This window comes from Salmo salar, chromosome 12, assembly GCF_965601325.2.
Source record: "Salmo salar chromosome 12, fSalSal1, whole genome shotgun sequence".
Lineage (NCBI taxonomy): Eukaryota > Metazoa > Chordata > Actinopteri > Salmoniformes > Salmonidae > Salmo > Salmo salar.
This window is the reverse complement of record NC_138302.1, coordinates 69,668,024-69,696,016: the sequence shown is the minus strand read 5'-3', so window position 1 is coordinate 69,696,016 and position 27,993 is coordinate 69,668,024. Positions and strand designations below refer to the sequence as shown.

Below are 27,993 nucleotides of genomic sequence, written 5' to 3'. Positions count from 1 at the left end.
ATGACAGGAATTGTGAAAATGCATTTGGCTAAGGTGTATGTAAACTTCCGACTTCAACTGTATGTGTATCAGACACACATCGTGTTTTCTCTTAGAGACTATTCTGAACTGAAGAATTGTGTTACCACATTGTTTTATCCTATTGGTGATAGTCATATAATCTGTGTTATTCTATAATGTATAATGTTCACTGTAATTGTTTGTGTCAATTCTTTCATTATTAGTTAAATTGTTAGTTAAATAGAGTAACTGCATCCCTCGTTTTACAGAGTAATTGTTTGACTACCTAAATGCTTATAATTTAGAAGGTCTATTGGTAGTTATTTACACTATACTCATACTGTAGCATATTCTTGGATGCCACCTTGACATCTCTGATCTGCTTGCCTCAATTAATTAATTCTGGAACATTGGTCGCCAGGATTAGCTATTTGTATCTAGTCTCTTAATAATTGCATAACGGTGCAAGTTAGACATGTTCTGTCACAGTGAATGGATGACCAAAACGCAGACGGGATGTGAATGATCATCTTTCTATTTAATTAGAATAAAATGAACACCAAGAAACAATATACCGACAGAACCAGTTAGCAGGCTAACATAAAGCAGTGCTAAAACATCAACCCACAAACCCCAGGTGAAAAACACACTCCTAATATATGACTCCCAATCAAGAACAACGATACCCAGCTGTTCCTGATCAGGAGTCACAAGACTAACACAGAAACAGATATACTAGAAAACACATACAGACTTCTTCTGCCACGTCCTGACCAAAATACTACACAACTACTCCCTCTGCTGGTCAGGACGTGACATGTTCATTATAGTCATACTGAGTCAGTGATACAATGATTCATTATCTTGCTACATCCTCCAGAGACGCACAGGGACTGTTACATTTATTTTTTACAGAAAACCATGCATCCACCACTGGAATATAGGCCTACACTCCGAAAAAAAGGTGCTATCTACAACCTAAAAGGATTCTTCCGCTGTCCCCATAGGAGAACCCTTTTTTGTTCCAGGTAGAAACCCTTCTGTCTCCATAGTGGTGTGGGGGCTGTGCTTTGGCAAAGTGGGTGGGGTTATATGCTGCCTGTTTGGCCCTGTCCGGGGGTTTCATCGGATGGGGCCACAGTGTCTCCTGACCCCTCCTGTCTCAGCCTCCAGTATTTATGCTGCAGTAGTTCATGTGTCGGGGGGCTAGGATCAGTCTGTTACATCTGTTACAGCCCTAGGACCATGCCTCAGGACTACCTGGCATGATGACTCCTTGCTGTCCCCAGTCCACCTGGCCGTGCTGCTGCTCCAGTTTCAACTGTTCTGCCTGCGGCTATGGAATCCTGACCTGTTCACCAGACGTGCTACCTGTCCCAGACCTGCTGTCCCAGACCTGCTGGAACCCTGACCTGCTGGAGCGGTAGAGATACTCTCAAAGATCGGCTATGAAAAAGCCAACTGACACTTACTCTTGAGTTGCTGACTTGTTGAACCCTCGACAACTACTATGATTAGTATTATTTGACCATGCTGGTAATTTATGAACATTTGAACATCTTGGCCATGTGCTGTTATAATCTCCACCCGGCACAGCCAGAAGAGGACTGGCCACCCCTCATAGCCTGGTTCCTCTCTAGGTTTCTTCCTAGGTTTCGGCCTTTCTAGGGAGTTTTTCCTAGCCACCGTGCTTCTACACCTGCATTTCTTGCTGTTTGGGGTTTTAGGCTGGGTTTCTGTACAGCACTTTGAGATATCAGCTGATGTAAGAAGGGCTATATAAATACATTTGATTTGATTTGATTCTGTGCCTAGGTAGAACCCTTTTTAGGCTCCATTCCACAGAGGGTTCTACATGGAACCAAAACGACTTCTACTTGGAACCAAAAAGGGTTCTCCTTTGGTGACAGCAAAATAACTCTGTTGGAACCCCTTTCTCAAGTTTAGCCTGTAAGTTTACACCATTTCAGTCTGTAGTCAAACATTTGCCTGGTATTCAAGATAACGCGCAACATAGTACCACCACCTTTAAAAGGTTTTCGTCAACCTCTGCTCAGACTTAAATGGCAGTGTTCCAATAACCTCCACTATGGGTGACTGTAGTATCCTCAAACGGACAAAAAGGAGACACAAGAGGGTACCCCACAGTCATTTTAGATCCCAATGGGTCTTTATTTTCATACTGTATGCTCCCACTCTCATCACTATCTCCTTTGCCATCTTCTCAGGTCTTTTCTTGGATCTCCATCCACACACACACACACAACTGTAGCATCTTGTTTTCATTTCTCACGTTTTAGGCATCCAGCTGAGGCCTTGGATGGATCATGTTACAATGACATGGGCACAGGGGCATGTATGTACAGTCCTTTTCGTGTGGCACCAAATTAGTTGAACAGGAGAAGAGGATTTGGTTGCTTGTGGAGGGAGAGCAGTGTGGGTAGAACAGCTGCAGTGATGCTGATTGATTTCTCTTTCTCTGTCTCATCACTTCTTGACTAAAAGAAAGATCGATTCAGAAATGAGTTAGACATTGCCATAGTTCAACAGTTGAAAAGCCTTCATTAACATACTTCCAGAGATAGCAAGACATTCAGTATTCACTGAATGAAGTAGCCTACCCATCCCCATTTACAATTTCATGAATCAATGAAATAAATTATACTATAGCACATTCAATCATTCAATTACACTATTATTGTAGACTATAGGCTACTTCTGTATCTACCATGTACAATACCGTAATCATTGAATGAAGTAGCGTACCCATCCGCATTTACAATTTAATTTATCAATTAGATAAATAATACTAGCACATACAGTTACATTATTGTAGAATAGGCTACCCCTGTATCCAGACTATATTAGGATACTGTTATGATTTTTGGGGTCTTGTCAGGCATGATTTAAGGTCTTCGATCGAAGTTGTATGTTGTACCTCGTTTCCCTTCTTCATTGAAAAGTACTTATGCATCTGCCATTCAATTCAGCTTGAGTGTGAATGTGAAGGCCTAGTGACAGTGGAAAAAATGCACACAATGGCATGTCGGGGTAGTGTATTACAATGTAAAATATGTATATCCTAAAGCAATACGTGTCTATATTTTCATGTACAATTGAATTCATCCATGAAATAAATAATGCTAACACATAAAATTATGTTATTATTGTACACTAGCCTACTTGACACAGTAAATAATATTGCCTACGTGCCTTCAACTCGTTAACAACAAAAATGAATTATTTTCAAATAAACCAAATTTGCTATATCAACACAGTAGGCCTAAATATTTCCTAATGATATCGCAACTTAAATATAGCCTACTTACTCCTCAATCGGATCAAAGACATGGTAATTCTTTCCATCGTCTCTAAGGAAACTATCTGGGGCAGACACTCTCGAAAATTGCATCTGCCGCTTGTAAAAAACCTATCAAATGAATGTTGCCGCCGAGCTCTCAAATACCGTGCCAGTCTCTCACTTTATGAACGGCCACTGCTATCCAGATTCCTTGGGAAGTCCTTACCCTGAACCCTAAACTATAACCCTTAACTAACACTAAAATTAACCATTTAAAAAAAAAAAGTTGATTGCGGAAGAGACATCCCAAGGTACCCGAATAGCACGGACCCTCTGGGAAAGCCTATGAACTCCTCTATTCAACTGAAAGCCACGGACACAACTCTTATTGGTTGTCTGATACTGGTAACAACACCATCTGTGATTGGCTAACAACATGTAGATATGTATACAGTGAGATAAGATAATATACCATCTTATGAGGTGTTGAGGGAAAGACAGATTACCTATAGATTGGACATAATATTTTCTAAGCCATTAGCGATAACAGGAAATACGCAAGCCATAGGCTACACTATAGCTCAAGGTGGCTACATCGGAATGTCGGCTTGCACAGGAAAATCAGTACATAACTAACATTTATGGTTGAGATTTAATCAATATAAATATAAACTATGCATCTTATGACTTTCATTAACATGCAGGCGTCACGCAGAGGTTAGCCACAAGGTGGTACTGTTGCCTCGGTTTATTAACATGCAGGCGTCACGCAGAAGTTTGTAAGGCGTTGGTCTCATGTCATGCCAGTTAGACGTTCAATGGTAGGCTACAGCCACACAGCCTAGGCTTAAATTTGGCTCATATCACCCCCCATAGCGCATATTTTCAGGTGACGGCTATGCAAAAAGACTACAGCTTGGTGCACGCGAAGGAACTGCGCCGGCAACCAGCCGTTTTATGACAACAATTGCTACACTAGTTTGTAAAGATAAAATTACCAACTGATATACCAAATGGTTTCTTCTGCACAAATAATTACCTCTTCCTCAAAATACCGAACAGTTGGCAGCAACACTTATTCTGTAGCTAACTAGCTACTACCACGTTCTAACTAATTTGTTGCACGTTTTCATTATTTATCAGAATGTCGGACACTCTAGGGGACGGAAAGTTGGAGCTGAAACAAGCCAGCAAAGAAGTAAAGGAGAGCGAGAACGTGGCGGAAAAATACTCAGCCATGACAGTGAACAAGAACAGCGAAATTGTCATGGGTGAACTGTCAGTGTCGTCCGCTGCGTTTAGTGCGGTACCTACTCACAAACCTGTCAAAAAGGTAAGACACATTAGCTATGTACGTATGTTTATTTTGCTACTTTTCTTATCTTCACATCATGTCCCATTCAGGATGTCCCATCTAAACATAACGTAATTCAATTATAGTATTGACTTCGTTAGTAGCTTCTGCAATCCAACCATTTATTCTCAATGCATGTACATCTTAGTGGGGCAAACACATTTTTTAGATGCATGCCAGCAACGCCACTAAACAATACATTAATTGCACTATAACGGTGACAAACGGTGCCCACAAACTGTTGGGGCCTACATAAATCTGTCCCAACAGCAGAGCTTTCTTTTCAACACCATGGAGTGAATCCTTACCACTGCTACATCTGGCTATCAGCGGAGCCTTGTCTGAGTGTATTCAGCCTCATTTACTTCCTTTTTTGCTTAAACAAATGTTGTTTCTACTGACAATTGAGCTGTACAAACTATGGTATAAGGGAATGATGAGCAGATAAGAGGGATTCCGTAATTTCGATTAAGACATTAATGATTGAGCTAGGACGGATGTAGTCAATAACTTTTTGTTCAGCACTTTTGAAATGTACAGCGACAGAATTCAGAACATGGGCCGTTCTTAAGGTATTCTCCCTGTACACCAAGTCAGAACCATAGGATAAATAAAGGGGGCATATAAACAGACAATGAAAGCTCTTACAATATTCCATGCTTACATTTCTCTAAAACAGGATATAGGCTATGCACCACCAACAGTAGGCTAAGTTATGAGGGGGAAAGGGACCAAATTATTAGGGTGAGGCACATGGGCTTCTAACAGCTTACTACACAACATACTAGAGGTCGACCGATTATGATTTTTCAACGCCGATACTGATTATTGGAGGACCAAAAAAAGTCGATACCGATTAATCGGCCGGTGTGTGTATATATATATATATATATATATATATATATATATATATATATATATATATATATATATATATATATATATATATAATTTATTTATTTGTAATAATGACAATTACAACAATACTGAATTAACACTTTCATTTTAACTTAATATAATACATGAATAAATCAATTTAGCCTCAAATAAAATGAAACATGTTCAATTTGGTTTAAATAATGCAAAAACAAAGTGTTGGAGAAGAAAGTAAAAGTGCAATATGTGCCATCTGAAAAATGTAACGTTTAACCTCTTACATCTAGATGTTCCGCTAGCGGAACGCCTCACCAATATCCAATGATAGAGCGTGGCGCAAATTACAAACACCTCAAAAATGCAAAAACTTCAATTTTTCAAACATATGACTATTTTACACCATTTTAAAGACAAGACTCTCCTTTATCTAACCACATTGTCCGATTTCAAAAAGGCTTTACAACAAAAGCAAAACATTAGATTATGTCAGGAGAGTACCCAGCCAGAAATAATCACACACCCATTTTTCAAGCTAGCATATAATGTCACAAAAACCAAAACCACAGCTAAATGCAGCACTAACCTTTGATCTTCATCAGATGACACTCCTAGGACATTATGTTATACAATACATGCATGTTTTGTTCAATCAAGTTCATATTTATATCAAAAACCAGCTTTTTACATTAGCATGTGACGTTCAGAACTAGCATACCCACCGAAAACTTCCGGTGAATTTACTAAATTACTCACGATAAACATTCACAAAAAACATAACAATTATTTTAAGAATTATAGATACAGAACTCCTTTATGCAATCGCGGTGTCCGATTTTAAAATAGCTTTTCGGTGAAAGCACATTTTGCAATATTCTGAGTAGAAAGCCCGGCCATCATGGCTAGCTATTTTGACACCCACCAAGTTTGGCACTCACCAAACTCAGATTTACTATAAGAAAAATTGGATTACCTTTGCTGTTCTTCGTCAGAATGCACTCCCAGGACTTCTACTTCAACACCCAATGTTGTTTTGGTTCCAAATAATCCATAGTTATATCCAAATAGCTGCGTTTTGTTCTTGCGTTCAAGACACTATCCGAAGGGTGACGCGCCGGCGCGTATCGTGACAAAAAAATTCTAAATATTCCATTATCGTACTTCGAAGCATGTCAAACGCTGTTTAAAATCCATTTTTATGCGATTTTTCTCGTGAAATAGCGATAATATTCCAACCGGGAAACGTTGTTTTCGTTCAAACACTGAAAATAGAAAATGGAGTCTTCACATGCACGCGTGCACCAGTGTCATTGTTCTCAGAACGACCACATTCCAAAAGCCCTACTGTTTTTCGCCCAGGGACTGCAGAGTTATCATTCTCCGTTCTGGCGCCTTCTGAGAGCCTATGGGAGCCTTAGAAAATGTCACGTTACAGCAGAGATCCTCTATTTTCGATAAAGAGGCTACAGAAGGCCAAGAAATGGTCAGACAGGGCACTTCCCATATAGAATCTTCTCAGGTTTTGGCCTGCCATATGAGTTCTGTTATACTCACATACACCATTCAAACAGTTTTAGAAACTTTAGGGTGTTTTCTATCCAAATCAAATAATTATATGCATATTCTAGTTTCTGGGCAGGAGTAATAACCAGATTAAATCGGGTACGTTTTTTATCCGGCCGTGAAAATACTGCCCCCTATCCTAAACAGGTTTTAAGTTCCTTGCTCAGAACATGAGAACATATGAAAGCTGGTGGTTCCTTTTAACATGAGTCTTCAATATTCCCAGGTAAGAAGTTTTAGGTTGTAGTTATTATAGGAATTATAGGACTATTTCTCTTTACCATTTGTATTTCATATACCTTTGACTATTGGATGTTCTTATAGGCACTTTAGTATTGCCAGTGGAACAGTGTAGCTTCCGTCCCTCTCCTCGCCCCTACCTGGGCTCGAACCAGGGACACATCGTCGACAACCACCCTCGAAGTATCGTTATCCATCGCTCCACAAAAGCCGCAGCTCTTGCAGAGCAAGGGGAACAACTACTTCAAGGTCTCAGAGCGAGTGACGTCACCGATTGAAACGCTATTAGCCCGCACCCCGCTAACTAGCTAGCCATTTCACATCGGTTACACCAGCCTAATCTTGGGAGTTGATAGGCTTGAAGTCATTAACAGCTCAATGCTTGAAGCACAGCGAAGAGCTGCTGGCAAATGCAGGAAAGTGCTGTTTGAATGAATGTGTCACGACTTCCGCCATCGTCGGTCCCTCTTCTTGTTCGGGCGGCGTTCGGCGGTCGACATCACCGGCCTTCTAGCCATCGCCGATCCACTTTTCATTTTCCATTTGTTTTGTCTTTGTTTTACACACCTGGTTTCAATTCCCCAATTACCTATTCATTATTTATTCGGCTCGCGCTCCCGTGGTGCGCATGTGTCGCCCATGCGCACTCACAGCCCGGTGCGCTCGGTGCAAGCTCCTCACCGTTGCCGTGCTAGAGTTGGCCGGCAGCCAGGGAGAAGTGCACCGGTTCAACGTTTCTGGTCTCCAGTGCGTCTCTTCGGCCCAGGTTATCCTGCACCTGCTCTATGCACGGTACCCCTCATTCACCAGCACGGCCCAGTTCGTCCTGTACCAGTGCTCCGCCCTTGCCGGGCTATAATCAACATCGAGCCAGGACAGGTTGTGCCAGCCCTAAGCGCCAGACCTTCAGTGCGCCTCCAAGGCCCAGTGTACCCTGTGCCTGCTCCGCGCACTCTCCCTCCAGTGCGCCACCATAGCCCAGTACGTCCTGTGCCTGCTCCGCGCACTCTCCTGCCAGTGCGCCACCATAGCCCTGTATGTCCTGTGCCTGCTCCTCACACTCTTCCTCCAGTACGCCTCCATAGCCCAGTACGTCCGGGGGCCTGCTTTGAGCACGCGGTCCTCAGTGCGTCTCCCCAGTCTGGTGAGACCGGTTCCAGCTCCCCTTAGGAAGCCTCCAGTGATGATCAATGGTCTGAAGCCTCCAGTGATAATCCATGGCACGAAGCCTCCAGTGATGATCCATGGCCCGGAGCCTCCAGGGATGATCCATGGCCCGGAGCCTCCAGGGATGAATTAAGAATGAGCACTATCCACGCTGCATCTTGGTCTCCATTTCACAACCCCTGTGACAAGAGGGCTCTCAAGGGGTGGTCACGAAAGTGCTCGGGGAGGTGTTTAGGGGTCTCCATCGGTGCTACTACGGTGGAAAGTCCAGACCAGGTCTCCACCGTGCGCATCCCCTCTGAATATGCCGATTTGGATCTCACCTTCTGTAAGAAGGCGACTCAATTACCACCTCTTTGATGGGGGGGATTGTGCGATAAAGCTCATGGTAGATGCAGCACTTCCCAGGAGTCACGTGTATCCCCTGTCACAGGAGGAGATGGCGGCTATGGAAACATATGTCTCCGAATCCCTGGAGCAGGGGTACATTCGGCCCTCCACTTCACCTGCCTCCTTGAGTTTCTTTTTTGTGAAGAAGAAGGATGGAGGTCTGCGCCCATGCATTGACTATCGAGGTATCAACCCAATCACTGTGAGGTACAGCTACCCGCTGCCTCTCATAGCCAGTGCGATAGAGTCAATGCACGGGGCGCGCTTCTTCACAAAATTGGATCTCAGGAGTGCTTACAACCTGGTGTGTATCCGGGAGGGGACGAGTGGAAGATGGCATTTAGTACCACCGCAGGGCACTATGAGTGCCTTGTCATGCCGTACGGGTTGATGAATGCTCCATCAGTCTTTCAGGCATTTGTAGACGAGATTTTCCGGGAACTGCACGGACAGGGTGTAGTGGTGTATATCGACGACATTCTGATATACGAGCATGTGTCCCTGGTGCGCAGGGTGCTTGGTCGACTGTTGGAGCATGACCTGTACATCAAGGCTGAGAAATGTCTGTTCTTCCAACAGTCCGTCTCCTTCCTAGGGTACCGCATTTCCACTTCAGGGGTGGAGATGGAGAGTGACCGCATTTCAGCCGTGCGTAATTAGCCTACTCCCACCACAGTAAAAGAAGTGCAGCGGTTTCTAGGGTTTGCCAACTACTACCGGAGGTTTATCCGGGGCTTTGGTCACGTAGCAGCTCCCATTACCTCACTGCTGAAGGGGGGACCGGTGCGACTGCAGTGGTCGGCTGAGGCGGACAGGGCTTTTGGTCACCTGAAGGCTCTGTTTACCTCGGCTCCCGTGCTGGCTCATCCGGATCCCTCTTTGGCGTTCATAGTGGAGGTGGACACGTCCGAGGCTGGGATAGGAGCCATGCTCTCTCAGCGCTCGGGTATGCCACCAAAGCTCCGCCCCTGTGCTTTCTTTTCGAAGAAGCTTAGCCCGGCGAAGCGAAACTATGATGTGGGGGACCGGGAGCTGTTGGCTATTGTCAAGGCTCTGAAGGCGTGGAGACATTGGCTTGAGGGGGCTAAGCACCCTTTTCTCATCTGAACTGACCACCGCAATCTGAGAATGAACCCTCGCCAGGCAAGGTGGGCCATGTTCTTTACCCGTTTTGTTTTCACCCTGTCCTACAGACCAGGTTCCCAGAACGCTAAGGCAGACGCACTGTTCCGGATGTATGACACAGAGGAGCAGTCCATAGATCACACTCCCATACTCCCGGCCTCTTGCCTGGTGGCACCGGTGGTGTGGGAGCTGGACGCGGACATCGAGCGGGCGTTACGTACAGAGCCCACTCCCCCCAGTGTCCAGCTGGGCATCTGTACGTTTCGTTTGCTGTCCGCGACCGTTTGATCTATTGGGCCCACACGTCACCCTCCTCTGGTCATCCTGGCATCGGTCGGACGGTGCGCTGTCTTAGTGGGAAGTACTGGTGGTCCACCTTGGCCAAGGACGTGAGAGTTTGTTTCCTCCTGCTCGGTGTGCGCCCAGTGCAAGGCCCCTAGGCACCTTCCCAGAGGGAAGTTAAAGGCCTTACCCGTTCCACAATGGCCGTGGTCGCACCTATTGGTGGATTTCCTCATGGATCTTCCTCTCTCACAGGGTAACACCACGATCCTGGTCGTTGTGGATCGGTTCTCTAAGTCCTGCCGTCTCCTTTCTTTGCCCGGTCTCCCTACGGCGCTACAGACTGCGGAGGCCCTGTTTACACACGTCTTCCGGCACTACGGAGTGCCTGAGGATATAGTGTCTGATCGAGGTCTCCAGTTCACGTCAAGGGTCTGGAGGGCGTTCATGGAGCGTCTGGGGGTCTCGGTCAGTCTTGGGCTTTCACCCCGAGAGTATCGGGCAGGTGGAGAGAGTAAACCAGGATGTGGGTAGGTTTCTGCGGTCTTATTGCCAGGACTGGCCGGGGGAGTGGGCGGCGTTCATCCCCTGGGCAGAGATGGCCCAAAACTCGCTCCGCCACTCCTCCATTAACCTCTCCCCCTTCCAGTGCGTAGTGGGGTATCAGCCAGTTCTGGCACCTTGGCATCAGAGCCAGATCGAGGCTCCTGCGATGGACGAATGGTTTAAGCGCTCGGAGGAGACCTGGGACGCCGCTCATGTGCACCTGCAATGGGCCGTGAGGCGTCAGAAGGCGAGCGCCGATCGCTACCGCAGTGAGGCCCCGGTGTTTGCACCGGGGGACCGGGTCTGGCTCTCGACCCGAAACCTGCCCCTCCGCCTGCCCTGCTGGAAGCTGGGCCTGCGGTTTGTGGGGCCATTCAAAATCCTGAGGAGACTGAACGAGGTTTGCTACAGGTTACAGCTCCCCCAGATTACCGTATTAACCTCTCGTTCCATGTGTCTCTCCTCAGGCCGGTGGTGGCTGGTCCACTCCAGGAGTCTGAGGTGCGGGAGGTTCCTCCGCCCCCTCTGGACATCGAGGGGGCCCCAGCGTGTACTGTTCAAGCCATACTGGACTCGAGGCATCGGGCGAGGGGCCTTCAGTTCCTCGTGGAGTGGGAGGGGTACGGTCCGGAGGAGAGATGCTGGGTGCCGGTGGAGGACGTTTTGGACCCTTCGTTGCTGCGGGAGTTCCACCGTCTCCATCCGGATCGCCCTGCGCCTCGTCCTCCGGGTCGTCCCCGAGGTCGGTGTCGATGCGCTGCTAAATATAACATAACACACAGAAATACGAGCCTTAGTTTCCGGATTTGACCATATTAATGACCTATCATTTCGAAAACAAAACGTTTATTCTTTCAGTGAAATACGGAACCGTTCCGTATTTTATCTAACGGGTGGCATCCCTAAGTCTAAATATTGCTGTTACATTGCACATCCTTCAATATTATGTCTTAATTATGTACAATTCTGGCAAATTAATTACGGTCTTTGTAAGGAAGAAATGGTCTTCACACAGTTTGCAACGAGCCAGACGGCCCAAAAATGCTGCATATACCCTGACTCTGCTTGCACGGAAAGCAAGAGAAATGACACAATTTCCCAGGTTAAAAGAAATTAATGTTAGCAGGCAATATTAACTAAATATGCAGGTTTAAAAATATATACTTGTGTATTGATTTTAAAGAAAGGCATTGATGTTTATGGTTAGGTACACATTGGTGCAACGACAGTGCTTTTTTCATGAATGCGCTTGTTAAATCATCACCTGTTTGGCGAAGTAGGCTGTGATTCGATAAGAAATTAACAGGCACCGCATTGATTATATGCAACGCGCAGGACAAGCTAGATAAACTAGTAATATCATCAACCATGTGTAGTTAACTAGTGATTATGTTAAGATAAGTTTAATGCTAGCTAGCAACTTACCTTGGCTTTTTGCTGCACTTGCTTAACAGGTAGTCAGCCTGCCACGCAGTCTCCTCGTGGAGTGCAATGTAATCGGATACAATCGGTGTCCAAAAATGCCGATTACGATTGTTATGAAAACTTGAAATTGGCCCTAATTAACCTCTCTAGGGTAGGTGGCACCAAATCGTCCCACCTTCGTAACAGCCAGTGGAATCCTGTGGCGCGTTATTCAAATACCTTAGAAATGCTATTACTTCAATTTCTCAAACATATGACTATTTTACACCATTTTAAAGACAAGACTCTCGTTAATCTAACCACACTGTCCGATTTCAAAAAGGCTTTACAACGAAAGCAAAATATTAGATTATGTCAGCAGAGTACCCAGCCAGAAATAATCAGACACCCATTTTTCAAGCTAGCATATAATGTCACATAAACCCAAACCACAGCTAAATGTAGCACTAACCTTTGATCTTCATCAGATGACAACCCTAGGACATTATGTTATACAATACATGCATGTTTTGTTCAATCAAGTTCATATTTATATCAAAAACCAGCTTTTTACATTAGCATGTGACTAGCATTCCCACCGAACACTGCCGGTGAATTTACTAAATTACTCACGATAAACGTTCACAAAAAGCATAACAATTATTTTAAGAATTATAGATACAGAACTCCTCTATGCACTCTATGTCCGATTTTAAAATTCGGTGAAAGCACATTTTGCAATATTCTCAGTAGATAGCCCGGCACACAGGGCTAATTATTTAGACACCCAGCAAGTTATTACCTTTGCTGTCTTCGTCAGAATGCACTCCCAGGACTTCTACTTCAATAACAAATGTTGGTTTGGTCCCAAATAATCCATCGTTATATCCAAATAGCGGCGTTTTTGTTCGTGCGTTCAAGACACTATCCGAAAGGGTAAATAAGGGTGACGAGCATGGCGCAATTCGTGACAAAAAAATTCTAAATATTCCATTACCGTTCTTCGAAGCATGTCAACCGCTGTTTAAAATCAATTTTTATGCCATTTTTCTCATAAAAAAGCGATAATATTCAGACCGGGAATCTGCGTTTAGGTAAACAGACGAAAGAAAATAAAGCATGGGGTCGACTCGGGCACGCGCCTAAGCCCATAGTACTCTGATCGGCCACTTGCCAAATGCGATAATGTGTTTCAGCCAGAGGCTGCCTCGATATCGTTCAGCTTTTTCCCGGGCTCTGAGAGCCTATGGGAGCCGTAGGAAGTGTCACGTTATAGCAAAGATCCTCAGTCTTCAATAAAAAGAGCCAAGATGAAACAACTTGTCAGACAGGCCACTTCCTGCATGGAATCTTCTCAGGTTTTGGCCTGCCATATGAGTTCTCTTATACTCACAGACACCATTCAAACAGTTTTAGAAACTTTAGGGTGTTTTCTATCCAAAGCCAATAATTATATGCATATTCTAGTTACTGGGCAGGAGTAGTAACCAGATTAAATCGGGTACGTTTTTTTATCCGGCCGTGTCAATACTGCCCCCCAAACCCTAACAGGTTAACTTCTTAACTTCTTTGCTACCGTCCCACCTGCCCAACATCCGGTGAAATTGCAGAGCACCAAATTTAAAATACAGAAATACGCATAATAAACATTCATAAAATATACAAGTGTTATACATCGGCTTAAAGATTAACTTCTTGTTAATCCAGCCGATGTGTCAGATTTCAAAAAGGCTTTACGGCGAAAGCATACCATGAGATTATCTGAGGACAGCGCCCCGCTTACAAAAGTATACAAACATTTTACAACCAAGTAAAGGAATTACAAAAGTCAGAAATAGCGATAAAATGAATCACTTACCTTTTGATGATCTTCATATGTTTGCAGTAACAAGATTCCATGTTACACAAAAGATGTTTGTTTTGTTCGATAAAGTCCCTCTTTATGTCCCAAAAACTCTGTTTTGTTGGCGCGTTTTGTTCAGTAATCCACTGGCTCAAAGGCAGTCACGACATGCAGACGAAAACATCCTAATAGTACCTGTAAAGTTCGTCGAAACATGTGAAACGATGTTTATAATTAATCCTCAGGTTGTCTATTGTCTAAATAATTGATAATATTTAAACCGGACAATAGCGTCTTCAATAGAAAAGAAAAACAACTAACGGCGCGCAATCGGTCACGCGCTCAAAACAACTTTGGTTCATTTAGAGTCCACTGAAGCCATAGGAACTTCAATTTGGGTCCTATCCAAATACATACTGCACAGGCATTCAATAGAGAAGTACCAACATCAAAAATATCCCACTTCCTGGATGGATTTTCCTCAGGTTTTTGCCTGCCATATCAGTCTGTTATACTTACAGACATTATTTTTAACAGTTTTGGAAACTTTAGAGTTTTCTATCCGATACTACCGTGCATATGCATATTCTAGCTTCTGGGCCTGAGTAACAGGCAGTTTACTTTGGGCACATTTGTCATCCAAACTTCAAAATACTGCCCCCTACCCTAGAGAGGTTTTAATCGGCTATTCCGATTAATTGGTCGACCTCTACAACATACACTTAGAATTACTTTCATAGCTACAGTATATATTTCTCCCTGGCATATTACATAATTTATGCATCAGCATTCAATACATTTTTGGACTCACCTTGTTGTGCTGTGCTCACTTGAACAGGAAGGTGGTGCGGCGGTCCTTTCTGTGGGCAAATATTGTCATCAGTCTGGCATTTTCTGGATTTATGATGCTTTCAAGACAACTGGGGACTCTGGGGGGGGAAACAAGGTCGAATCATGACGTCAGTGATCTTCAGGTTAGCGCTCTAGAAAGAGGCTTGAGTTCCCAACTTGGAATTCCGAGTTGGATGACCGTTCAAAGCGTATTTTCCCAGTTGGAGCTTGTTTTTCCCCCCCAGAGTTCCCAGTTGTCTTGAACTCAGTGAAGTCTGAGATTTCCCAGTTTTGAGATTCCAGTTGTTTTGAACGCGGCAGAAGTCATGCTGGGTTGACAATGTATACAACCTTTTCTGGCCCATGGTGTTAAGTGTTTATCCTTTTAAGCTCGGAAAAAGAGACCCTTAAACCCAGACTTGGACTACACACCCACTCCACTGAATAGCAGGCTAGTGATTGCTTTGCAACGCTTGCAGTTAGCCACTGATTCCTTCCAAACCACTCACTGTTGAATTTGCGATTTCCAACTTGTTGTGTAATGTTTGGCCAATGAGCACTTATACATTTGATCTATAATTTCTCTTCATATGACGAGCATCGTACAGTAGATTGTCGACTTGATTCGGGATAATGACTGCTTGTCTAGCTTGCTAGCTAAGATTTTGAAAGTATGATGACATGATCAGTCCAATCAAAGCTACGGTAGACATATCGGGATTTGGTGTCAATTTATCTATGGCCAATGACCTTGAGCCTTCTTGGATGGGCACTTCTAATGTAACTCTATGGCAGGACCCAAGGGGCTTGAATTTTCAAGCTATCCCTGTAGATTGTGCGGTGACGTAGTGTCCCCATGAGTGACAGAACACTGAACCAATCATGGCGCAACTAGAGAACATTACCAACACCTACGCTCGTTTTTTTCCACTGGCTGCCCCACCATCACAGAAAGGATTGAGGTAGGCTGAAACACCTGCATTTTGGAGCTGCCTTACTCAAGAAAGCAAAAAAGAGACCATGTTTGTATGCGGCTTCATTAACTCAATGTTTATTTATAAAAAAATATATATTTTTTTTTTACATTGTTTGCAAACTGATATGTGACACATGCCCTGAATAATGCGACGCCACTGCCCATAACCAGACTTGGGCACAGTGTTAACGGAATTTGATTTATTGGCCACAAGCTGTCAGCTACAGTAAGGCCTAATATGCATTTTAAAGTTGCAATATGTAACTTTTTGGGCGACCTGACCAAATTCACATAGAAATGTAAGTTATAGATTTGTCATTTTCATTACAAGCAATTGTAATAAGTGGTAGATCTGTTCTATGTGCACAATTTCTATGCTTCCTGTTTAAGTTTTTGCGTATTTTACTCAATAGTGTGCAACTGCAGTCTGCAATTTGGAGCGTTCCTGCAGGCACCCCCCCAAAACCCTATTGGTTCCTTCATGAAACCCCTCCCCCGAGCACCCCATTGGCTCCTTCATAAAATCAGTTAGCTAGCTAGCACACAGTGTCGCTCCGCCTCCCGTCAAGCGGGGGTGAAGGACATGCAGGAGGCTGGGGGGACACTGTGTCCTAGCTAGCTAACTGGTTTCACAAAGGAACCAGTGGGATGCTCGAGGGGGGGCCACCTGCAGGAACGCCCCAAATTGCTGGCTGCAATTGCACCCTTCTTTTTCCTTTCGGTTTTATACACCAGCTTCAAACTGCTGAAAATACAATATTTTTGGTTAATTAAAATATATTTCAGATGTTTAGATAATACAGTGATTCTCTACTGCTTGTTTTGTCACAAAACTGAAAGGCGAACTATTCGAATTTTAGCACCCAGGAAAAGGCAAAGTGTAGAAACATCACACACATACAAACACACCTTTAAAAAAACACAAAGGGGAATTTCACCCTGGCTCTGCCACGGCATGTAGTCATTACTTTAATAACATTACATTTTCATCATTAACAAATACATTTATGCATATCTGGTCTGGGTGGGAAAGCCCCATGCCCATTTCGTAACTGGTCCTACCTGCAACATCAGTAACACCTGCTGCAACATCACTGTACAGCTCTAAGACTATATGGTCAGCAAGTGTGCAGGTGCCGTGTCCTGTGTCACTAGTAACTTATTAAACAGGTGCCCTTTTTTTTTACGTAGCTACTAAAACCTACTGACTTAGGTGTTTATCATCCATGGATAGCATAGGAAATATGGTAATAATAGTATTATACATTGAGAGAAAAAAGTATTTGATCCCCTGCTGATTTTGTATGTTTGCCCACTGACAAAGAAATTATCAGTCTATAATTTTAATGGTAGGTTTATTTGAACAGTGAGAGACAGAATAACAACAAAAAAATCCAGAAAAACGCATGTCAAAAATGTTATAAATTGATTTGCATTTTAATGAGGGAAATAAGTATTTTTAAGTACTTTTTTCCCTCACTGTATGAACTCTGAAAATCAGCTTGGATAGCATTAGAGAGACTACCTTGTACAATCTCACTTTCTCATGCTCTGAATAAACATTAGCTTGGAGCTCTCTCCTGCGTTAGCACCCAGAAGCAGCCTGGCATATTATGCAAGCCAGAGGTGCAGTATTACACTCAATGAATGCACACACACGCACACTTGGTGGTTGTTATGCAACACTGGTTCCAATCAATGATTTATGTGTGCACTAGATGACTGACAGGGTTTTATATATAAAAACCTTGAAGTACCTTTTTTAAAAACATTTTTTTTTAGCAAGTACTAATGTCAATGTCCCCACCAAAACAAAAAATACTTAAATGCATGTGATTTTGTCCTTTAAACATTTAAATGAAATACTGTAGAATTCCATTCATTCCTATGGAGGACTCCTTTTCTGAGTGCCAGTATGACTTCAAAGCCTCTCCATGGCCAAAACATAGCATCAGCAATCTAGGGTTTATACACATCATTGGTTGGAGTCCAGCAGGAAGTGAGTCTGAGAGCAATAGAAGTGGACATACAGTTTCAGAGTGAGAGCGAAAGGTTTTTGTTACATTTCAGTTTGTTCACACAGATTTATGGGCCTATTTGACATGATAATTCCAGTACAGTGTAGGCTTATTATTCGTTTGTAGAGAAAATGGAAGGACAGATACAGACAAGGAGCTATAGGTGAGCAGTTATCCTGGGACTTGACCTTAGCTGTGTGTGGGTAGTATTTGATATTTTATTAGGCTCCCCATTAGCTGTTGCAAAAGCAGTAGCTACTCTTCCTGGGTTCCACACAAAACATGAAACAAAATACAGAATGACATAATACAGAACATCAATAGACAAGAACAGCTCAAGGACAGAACTACATAAAAACATTTTAAAGGCACACGTAGCCTACATATCAATGCATACACAACTATCTATGTCAAATAGGGAAGAAGTGTTGTGAGGTGTTTATCTGTTTTTTTAAACCAGGTTTGCTGTTTATTTGAGCAATATGAGATGGAAGGAAGTAACATGCAAGGGCTCTATATAATATTGTACACTTTCTTGAATTTGTTCTGGATTTGGGGACTGTGAAAAGGATCCTGGTGGCATGTCTGGTGGGATAAGTGTGTTTTCTCAGAGCTGTGTGAAAGTTGATTATGTAAACAATTTGGGATGTTCAACACAATGTTTATTCTAAAAAGAAGTGATGCAGTCAGTTTCTCCTCAACTCTTAGCCAAGAGAGACTGTCATGTGCTTTAGCTCACTCCTCTAAATCAGCGCAATCTGTGTTAGCATTCAGTGGGCAGTTATACAACACCACAGAGCCAATGTTGCACTTTTTTAAAAGAGCATATATCCACAAACTACTCTTAATAGCGATACACTACTCTTGACACTTTGTCAGCCCATCTGTTTTTTCTCTCTGCTGCACTAAATGTCACTGATCCCATTAACCCATTGCCTCCAATCTTTCCATTTCCCTCTGCCCAAATCTCTTTAGTCTGTAGTTGTATCCACTATGACCACTTAGTTGTTGATTTTCCCTGCTGTAGTACAATTGGGAAAAATACATTCCACCTACCTCTAAATTGTTTCCATTCCTGAATTAAACTTCAGTTGAAAAACAACAGCACTCAGGAATGTAAAAGCAGCAGTCTGGACATACATACTGTCATGAAGTTGGCCTGTGTGTAAGGTTTATGACCCCACATAAATACCTTTCTCCATTCCCCTCTCTCTCTGACCCTACTGAAGGACTTTTGAATAGCCTTTGTTCAATATAGAGAGTCTGGGAACATCAAACAAGTGGGGGGAAAGGAACCATATTTCGGTAATAGAACCAGTTGGAAATATACCAGGTACTTAATGAGTATTGATGTCAGTTCGGTTGTCATCTGAGACATTATGACTGATGACAGGACGACATAAACTGTACCTGGGAAAGTCTACACATTGTAGTTATCAGATTCACATGGAATTGTTGTGCAATTTAAATGTTTGATATTGAAACTGTTTGTTAGGAGATTAAATGTAATTTTAGCTTCCAAAGGAGAGAATTGGGTTTTCATAAGGAAAGAGCCCTGACCAATCAGTGGCCCGCCCCTGTGAAGAGACAGGGGTTATAAACGATGAAACACACCCTTCTCCCCTCGCCACTATATAAGACAATGACACAATGTAACCAGGTTAGTTTCACTACGTGAGGTCTGCAGCCTCTGCGTTAAAAGGACACACATGTCAAGTGCAGAACTAAGCCAACCTCAGCGTGAGCTTTGGTTGCGAATGGTATGAACTTTGAACCCTTATTCACTACAGAAGTGATACTTCCTAGCCGTTGAGTTAGCAGTGGCCGCTGTAGACGTGGGCTAGGAAAGGACGGACGACGTATCCAGTCTAACACACGACAAAGATACTACAACGTATCCAATTTACCACCAGTGACATTCTTCTGAGGACAGGAAGATCTCTGTTGGCCAACACGGTCAGCATCTACGACCAACCTACCGAAGCGCAGCTCAGAGTAAATATTTATTGCATTTTCCTTTTCCAAATTGGCGGTAATTTAGAATGCATAAGATTCTGTATTTACGATGGCATAGCTGTTTTCTGGTTCCTCAGTCTTCCCGCTCTTTCATTCAAGCCCAACCCCCTTTCTTTGTGTAACAAGCCGCCATGCCGGTTTAGCCCACTAGGGCACATTCTCCTATCATTTCCTTGTAACCATATCTGTTTGTTAGGCATTTCTGTGAATTATTTAGTTTAGTAAATAAATGATTTTAAGACAATTGATGTATGGATGACTCATAGTGAAGACTGGGTTCGTGCAGATAACCAACAATTTACGACGTTTGGAATGAGATTGACGTGAGGTAAATAACACATCATTAATGAGGAGACAAATCGATCAAATATTATAATATCTGAAAGTTATATTAGGAAAATTATAACTTTGTAATCTGAATATTTTCCTTGGTGCCCCGACCTCCTAGTTAATTACAGTTACAGTTTAATCGCGTAATAATAATTACAGAGTTATTTGATAAACATGTCTTCCGTTTTAATGATGCCAAAGACACGACAATACCATTGGATATAATGCCTTGGATGACTAACAATGGAGAGACTATCAGAAACTGGGATTTCCTTGACTTTATATGCGCTGATGAAGTCACTATCTTAACATCCTTCTTGATCCTGTGACTTCCTTAGCTTCTCGACTCTTACCCTCTGGTGACTTATTGGTGCTGTTGGCTGTCAGCGACATAGAAATGTCATTACTCATCCATGAAAGAGTTGATACTGACTTCATCTGTCTTCTGCTAATCTAGCATTTCTTTCAAGAAACAGATGTGTTGTTATTGGACTCTCATTTGTTTCTGCCACTCAGTATGCTGGTCAGTGTTATCCATTAACAGGTTTGAGCAATATACCAACTGAACCATATTACTTTTGTGGGAGAGTTTTTATGTGTGTGTGTCTGTGTGGTGTTCACACGTAGTGAGAACAGCATAAGCTTGCTTCCCACAAATCAAATCAAATTTTATTTGTCACATGCGCCGAATAGAACAGGTGTAGACCTTACAGTGAAATGCTTACTTACAAGCCTTTTAACCAACAATGCAGTACCTAATTACCTAACAAAAGTAAGAGTTGAGCATAACAAATAATTAGACAACACAGTAAATAACAATAGCGGGGCTATACACGGGGGTACCGGTACAGAGTCAATGTGCGGGGGCACTGGTGTCGAGGTAATAATGTACATGTAGGTACAGTTATTAAGGTGGCTATGTGTAGATAATAACAGAGTAGCGTGGGGGTGGGGGCGCAATGCAGATAGTCTGGGTAGTGCCGTGTCTTTGGCATCATTTAAAGTGAAGGCTGTTATTTTATCAAATCAATTCTCTGCAATTATTATTACTTGATTAAACTAATCATGTACATGTAATTAACTAGGAAGTCGGGGCACCAAGGAAAATCTTCAGATTAAAGTTATAATTTTCCTAATATAACTCTTCAGATATATTAAAATCTGATCAATTAGTCTTCTAATTAATGAATTATTCTTTACCTCACATTAGTCTTATTCCAAATGCCATTTGATCAGCTGTTCAGGAGTCTTATGGCTTGGGGGTAGAAGATGTTTAGAAGCCTCTTGGACCTAGACTTGGCGCTCCGGTACCGCTTGCCGTGCGGTAGCAGAGAGAACAGTCTATGACTAGGGTGGCTGGAGTCTTTGACAATTTTTAGGGCCTTCCTCTGACACCGCCTGGTATAGAGGTCCTGGATGGCAGGAAGCTTGGCCCCAGTGATGTATTGGGCCGTACGCACTACTCTCTGTAGTGCCTTGCTGTCGGAGGCCGAGCAGTTGCTGTAACGGTTGTCGTCGGGAATGGAGGACCAAAACGCAGCAGGAATGTGGATGCTCATCTTGTATTTATTTTAAGTCAAGAGAACACCAAAATAACAAACAAAGAACGCACGAACAACAAAAGTGTTGTCAGGCTCACACATGCAAAACAAGAAACAATCTCCCACAACACTACACCAAACAATTACCCATATATAGGACTCTCAATCAGAGGCAAAGAGAAAGCACCTGCCTCCAATTGAGAGTCCAACCCCCCCATAAACCTACACATAGAAATACCACAAACCAGAAAGAACATAGAACATAGACCAAAACCCGGAAATAATAAATCAAACACCCTACTACAAAAATCACCACCCCGAACCACATAAACAAAATACCCTCTGCCACGTCCTGACCAAACTACAATAACAAATAACCCTTATACTGGTCAGGACGTGACAGTACCCCCCCCCCCCTAAAGGTGCAGACCCCGGATGCACCTCATAAATAAACAAAAAAAACTAAACAACAACAACAACAACAACAAAAATCCCCCTAAACTAAAGGGAGGGAAGGGAGGGTGGCTGCTGTCACCGACGGCACTTGTGCTACACCCCCCCCTCCCCAACCCACCTATACAGGAGGTGGTTCTGGCTCCGGCCTACTGTCCTCCAGAATGCAGACAAACTTGCTCAGTTTCGGGCCGTAGGCAGACTCCCCTCGTTCCGGATCGTAGGCAGACCTCTTCCGTTTCACACTGTAGGCAGACTCATTTGATACACAGTTAATCCTATTTAGTTCCGGGTTGCTGATAGACTCCCTTGGTTCTGGGTCATAGGCAGGGTCACCCGGTTCCGGGTCACAGGCAGACCCCTTCGGTTCCGGGTCACAGGCAGACCCCTTCGGTTCCGGGTCGCAGGCAGACCCCTTCGGTTCTGGGTCACAGGTAGATTCCCTCGGTCCCGGGTTGCAGGCCAACCCCCTCGGTTCCGGGTCACAGGCAGACCCCTTCGGTTCTGGGTCACAGGTAGATTCCCTCGGTTCCGGATCGCAGGCAGTCTCCCTTGGTTCCGGATCGCAGGCAGTCTCCCTCGGTTCCGGATCGCAGGCAGTCTCCCTCGGTTCCGGATCGCAGGCAGTCTCCCTCGGTTCCGGACTAGACACTGTTGCCGGATACTCTGGACTGCACACTGGTGCCGGATACTCTGGACTGCATACTTTTGCCGGATACTCTGGACTGCACACTATTGGCGAACTCTCCAGGCTGGGCTGACGCACTGGAAGCCTGATGCGTGGTACTGGTACTGGATGTGCCAGTCTGGGGACACGCACCTCAGGGCTAGTGCGGGGAGCGGGAACAGGCCGAGTCGGACTGGGTTGACGCACTGGAAGCCTGATGCGTGGTGCTGGTACTGGAGGTATCAGCCTGGGAACACGCATCTCAGGGCTAGTGCGGGGAGCAAGAACAGGACGAGTCGGACTGGGCTGACGCACTGGACCGTAGAGGCGTACTGGCGGTCTCGAGCACAGAACTGGCATCACTCTTACTGGCTGGATGCCCACTTCCCCCTGGCAAATGCGGGGCGCTGGTATTGCGCGTACCGGCCTAAAAATACTTGGCCTCGCCACACTACCCATTACCCCGAAGCACGGGACCTGTCCAGTCACTGGTTGCCCAGAAAAGGTACGGTGATTTGGCCTGGGGCTCAATCCTCGCCCAGCCAAACTACCCATGTGCCCCCCCAAAAAATTATTGGGGCTGCTTCTCGGGCTTAAACGCCAGTCGTGTTCCCCTGTAGCGTTCCCTGTCATTGCTCCACTTCCTCCATGGACCTTCTCCGGCCATAATCTCCTCCCACGTTCACTTCTCACGATCGTCCATATCAAAGTCCATTTTCTCAGCGTTCCTCCTCTCCTTCCCCTGCTGCTTGGTCCTTATTTGGTGGGAGATTCTGTAATGGTTGTCGTCGGGAATGGAGGACCAAAACGCAGCAGGAATGTGGATGCTCATCTTGTATTTATTTTAAGTCAAGAGAACACCAAAATAACAAACAAAGAACGCACGAACAACAAAACAGTGTTGTCAGGCTCACACATGCAAAACAAGAAACAATCTCCCACAACACTACACCAAACAATTACCCATATATAGGACTCTCAATCAGAGGCAACGAGAAAGCACCTGTCTCCAATTGAGAGTCCAACCCCCCCATAAACCTACACATAGAAATACCACAAACCAGAAAGAACATGGACCAAAACCCGGAAATAATAAATCAAACACCCTACTACAAAAATCACCACCCCGAACCACATAAACAAAATACCCTCTGCCACGTCCTGACCAAACTACAATAACAAATAACCCTTATACTGGTCAGGACGTGACAGTTGCCATACCAGGCAGTGATGCAACCCGTCAGGATGCTCTCGATGGTGCAGCTGTAGTGAGGACCCATGCCAAATATTTTCAGTCTCCTGAGGGGGAATAGGTTTTGTCGTGCCCTCTTCACGACTGTCTTGGTGTGCTTGGACCATGTTTGTTTGTTTGTTTGGTGATGTGGACACCAGGGAACTTGAAGCTCTCAACCTGCTCCACTACAGACCTGTCGATGAGAATGGGAGCTTGCTCAGTCCTCCTTTTCCTGTAGTCCACAATCATCTCCTTTGTCTTGATCACGTTGAGGGAGAGGTTGCTGTCGTCCTTGCACAACACAGTGAGGTCTCTGATCTCCTCCCTATAGGCTGTCTCATCGTTGTCAGGGATCAGGCCTACCACTGTTGTCATCGGCAAATGTAATGATGGTGTTGGAGTTGTGCCTGGTCGTGTAGTCATGAGTGAACAGGGGAGTACAGGAGGGGACTGAGCACGCACCCCTGAGGGGCCCCCGTGTTGAGGATCAGCGTGGCGGATTGTGTTGTTACCTACCCTTACCACCTGGGGGCGGCCCGTCAGGAAGTCCAGGATCCAGTTGCAGAGTGAGGTGTTTAGTCCCGGGGTCCTTAGCTTAGTGATGAGCTTTGTGGGCACTATGGTGTTGAATGCTGAGCTGTAGTCAATGAACAGCATTCTCACATAGGTGTTCCTGTTGTCCAAGTGGGAAAGGACAGTGTGGAGTGCGATTGAGATTATCATCTGTGGATCTGTTGGGGTGGTACGCGATTTGGAGTGGGTCTAGGGTATCTGGAATGATGCTGTTGATGTGAGCCATGACCAGTCTTTCAAATCACATCATGGCTACCTACGTGAGTGCAACGGCGGTAATGATTTAGGCAGGTTACCTTTGCTTCCTTGGGCACAGGGACTATGGTGGTCTGCTTGAAACATGTAGGTATTAGACTCGGTCAGGGAGAGGTTGAAAAAGTCAGTGAATACACTTGCCAGTTAGTCCGTGCATGCTTTGAGTACACGTCCTGGTAATCCGTCAGGCCCAGCGGCTTTGTAAATGTTGACCTGTTTAAAGGTCTTGCTCACATCGGCTACCATCACACAGTCATCCGGAACACCTGGTGCTCTTATGCATGTTCCAGTATTACTTGTCTCAAAGCGAGCATAAAAGGCATTTAGCTCGTCTGGTAGGTTTGCGTCATAGGGCAGAACACGGCTGGGTTTCCCTTTTAGTCAGTAATAGTTTTCAAGCCCTGCCACAGCCGATGAGCATCAAAGCCGGTGTAGTAGGATTCAATCTTAATCCTGTATTGACGCTTTGCCTGTTTGATGGTTCGTCTGAGGATGTAGCGGGATTTTTCATAAGCGTCCCGCTCCTTGAAAACGGCAGCTCTAACCTTTAACTCGATGAGGATGTTAACTGTAATCCATGGGTTCTGGTTGGGATATGAACGTAAAGTCACTGTTGGGACGATGTCGTCGATGCACTTATTGATGAAGCCGATAACTGAGGTGGTATACTCCTCAATGCCATTGGATGAATCCCGTAACATATTTCAGTCTGTGCTAGCCAAAACAGTCCTGTAGCGTAGCATGTGCGTCATCTGACCACTTCCGTATTGAGCGGGTCACTGGTACTTTCTATTTTAGTTTTTGCTTGTAAGCAGGAATCAAGCCAATCCGTTGTGTTGTGACAAGGTAGGGTTGGTATACAGAAGATAGCCCTATTTGGTAAAAGTCCATATGGCAAGAACAGCTCAAATAAGCAAAGAGAAATGACAGTCCATCATTACTTTAAGACATGAATGTCAGTCAATCCGGAACATTACAAGAACTTTCAAAGTTTCTTCAAGTGGAGTCACAAAAACCATCAAGCTCTCTTGAGGACCGCCACAGGAAAGGAAGACCCAGAGTTGCCTCTGCTGCAGAGGATAATTAGATTTACCAGCTTCAGAAATTGCAGCCCAAATAAATCCTTCAAATTCTGTGTGAATCAGGCTTTCGTGGTCGAATTGCTGCAAAGAAACCACTACTAAAGGACACAAATAATAAGAAGAGACATGCTTGGGCCAAGAAACATGAGCAATGGTCATTAGACCTAAGGAAATCTGTCCTTTTGTCTGTTGGACTAAATTTGAGATTTTTGGTTCCAACCGCTGTGTCTTTGTGATACGCAGAGTAGCTGAACAGATGATCTCCGCATGTGTGGTTCCCACTGTGAAGCTTGGAGGTGTGACGGTACTTTGCTGGTGACACTGCCAGTGATTTATTTAGAATTCAAGACACACTTAACCAGCAAGGCTACCACAGATTTCTGCAGCGATACGTCATTTTATTTGGTTTCTGCTTAGTGGGACTGTCATTTGTTTTTCAACAAGACAATGACCCAACACACAACCAGGCTGTGTAAGGGCTATTTGACCAAGGAGGAGGGTAATGGAGTTCTGCATCAGATGATCTAGCCTCCACAATCACCCGACCTCAACCAAATTGAGATGGTTTGGAAGAATTTGAACCCAGCGTGAAGGAAAAGCCGTCAACAAGTGCTCAGCATATGTGGGAACTCTTTACATGTACAAATTACCTCAACTAATCTGTACCACCGCACATTGACTCGGTACCGGTACCCCCTGTATATAGCCTTGCTATTGTTATTTTATTGTTACTTGTCACGTTCTGACCTTAGTCTGAGGTCATTTTTCCATAGTAGATTGGTCAGGGCGAGACAGGAGGGTGTTTTTGTCTATGTATTTTGGGTTTTCTGTTTTCTATGTGGGTTGTCTAGATTGTTGTCCTATGTTGTATTTTCTATGTTGGTGCTGGGTATGGTTTCCAATCAGAGGCATTTTACATTTACATTTTAGTCATTTAGCAGACGCTCTTATCCAGAGCGACTTACACTAGTGAATGCATACATTTCATACAATTTCATACATTTTTTTGCTGGCCCCCCGTGGGAATCGAACCCAAAACCCTGGCGTTGCAAACACCATGCTCTACCAACTGAGCTACAGGGAGGCAGGTGTTTTTCGTTGTCTATGATTGGAAGCAATACTTAGGCAGCCTGTTTTTCATGTGGTTTTGTGGGTGGTTGTTTTCCGTTTCGTTGTTTGTACCTGACGGGACTGTTGTTGGTTGTTTTGTTATTTTGCAAAGTGTTTTCATTAAAAGTAAATATGAGCACTTCACACGCCGCATTTTGGGCTCCTTTAGACGACCCCTATTACAGAACCACCCACCATGATTGGATCAAGTGGCGTGCCCGGGTAGATATGGACACCTGGTCAGTGGAAGAATGGTGGGAAAGGAGAAACTGGACTTGGGACCAGGTAATTGAGAGATTTCGGAACTTACCTGGAAGGCATTTTGGGGGGGCACACGAGTGCTTTTTGAGCATGTGCCTGCCTCTCGCACTCTCCCTCCAGTGCGCCTCCGTAGCACAGTATGTCCTGTGCCTGTTCTTCGCACTCTTCCTCTAGTGCGCGTCCATAACCCGGTACGGCCAGTGCCTGCTGTGAGCACTCGGTCCTTAGTGTGTCTCCCCAGTCCGGTGAGACCGATTCCTGCTCCTTGCACTCTCCCTCCAGTGCGCATTCATAACCCGGTACAGCCAGTGCCTGCTGTGAGCACTCAGCCCTTAGTGCGTCCTCTTTCCTCTTCTATTTTTGCAGTAATGCTGCAATTAGTTGGTTGTAATTTTGAGTAGAGCAGACATTTCCATATATTTTTGTTAGCTCCATGTTGTTACAACACGGTAATGTAAAAGTTGTATTTTTTTTTACGATCCAATACATAATATAATACACTTGTCATAATTTGGTTGTAATCCAGAGAGGTTAGAAAAATTATCTAGATCCTCTGAG

At 44.3% G+C, this 27,993-nt stretch overlaps 1 protein-coding gene and 1 long non-coding RNA gene across 4 annotated transcripts in view; one reads left to right on the top strand and one right to left on the bottom strand.

The window, feature by feature from the left end:
- Positions 1-519: 519 nt before the first annotated feature.
- LOC106565662 (uncharacterized) lies at positions 520-3,649 on the bottom strand. Its single transcript, XR_001319705.3, has 3 exons — positions 3,330-3,649; positions 2,939-3,011; positions 520-2,498 (listed from the first exon to the last, which is right to left on the bottom strand). It is a non-coding gene; the product is annotated as an uncharacterized LOC106565662 (long non-coding RNA).
- Positions 3,650-4,128: 479 nt separating this feature from the next.
- LOC106565661 (S-adenosylhomocysteine hydrolase-like protein 1) overlaps positions 4,129-27,993 on the top strand; it is a 71,171-nt gene continuing 47,306 nt past the window's right edge. Inside the window, exons 1-2 of one of the 3 annotated variants that reach the window (XM_014133003.3) lie at positions 4,132-4,283; positions 4,445-4,634. In XM_014133003.3, coding sequence (XP_013988478.1) covers positions 4,446-4,634 — 189 coding nt within the window. In that variant the 5' untranslated portion in view covers positions 4,132-4,283; position 4,445. Of the gene's footprint in view, positions 4,635-19,579; positions 19,909-27,993 lie in introns of those variants that run through there. The other 2 variants (XM_014133002.3, XM_082959266.1) reach the window with 2 other exon arrangements.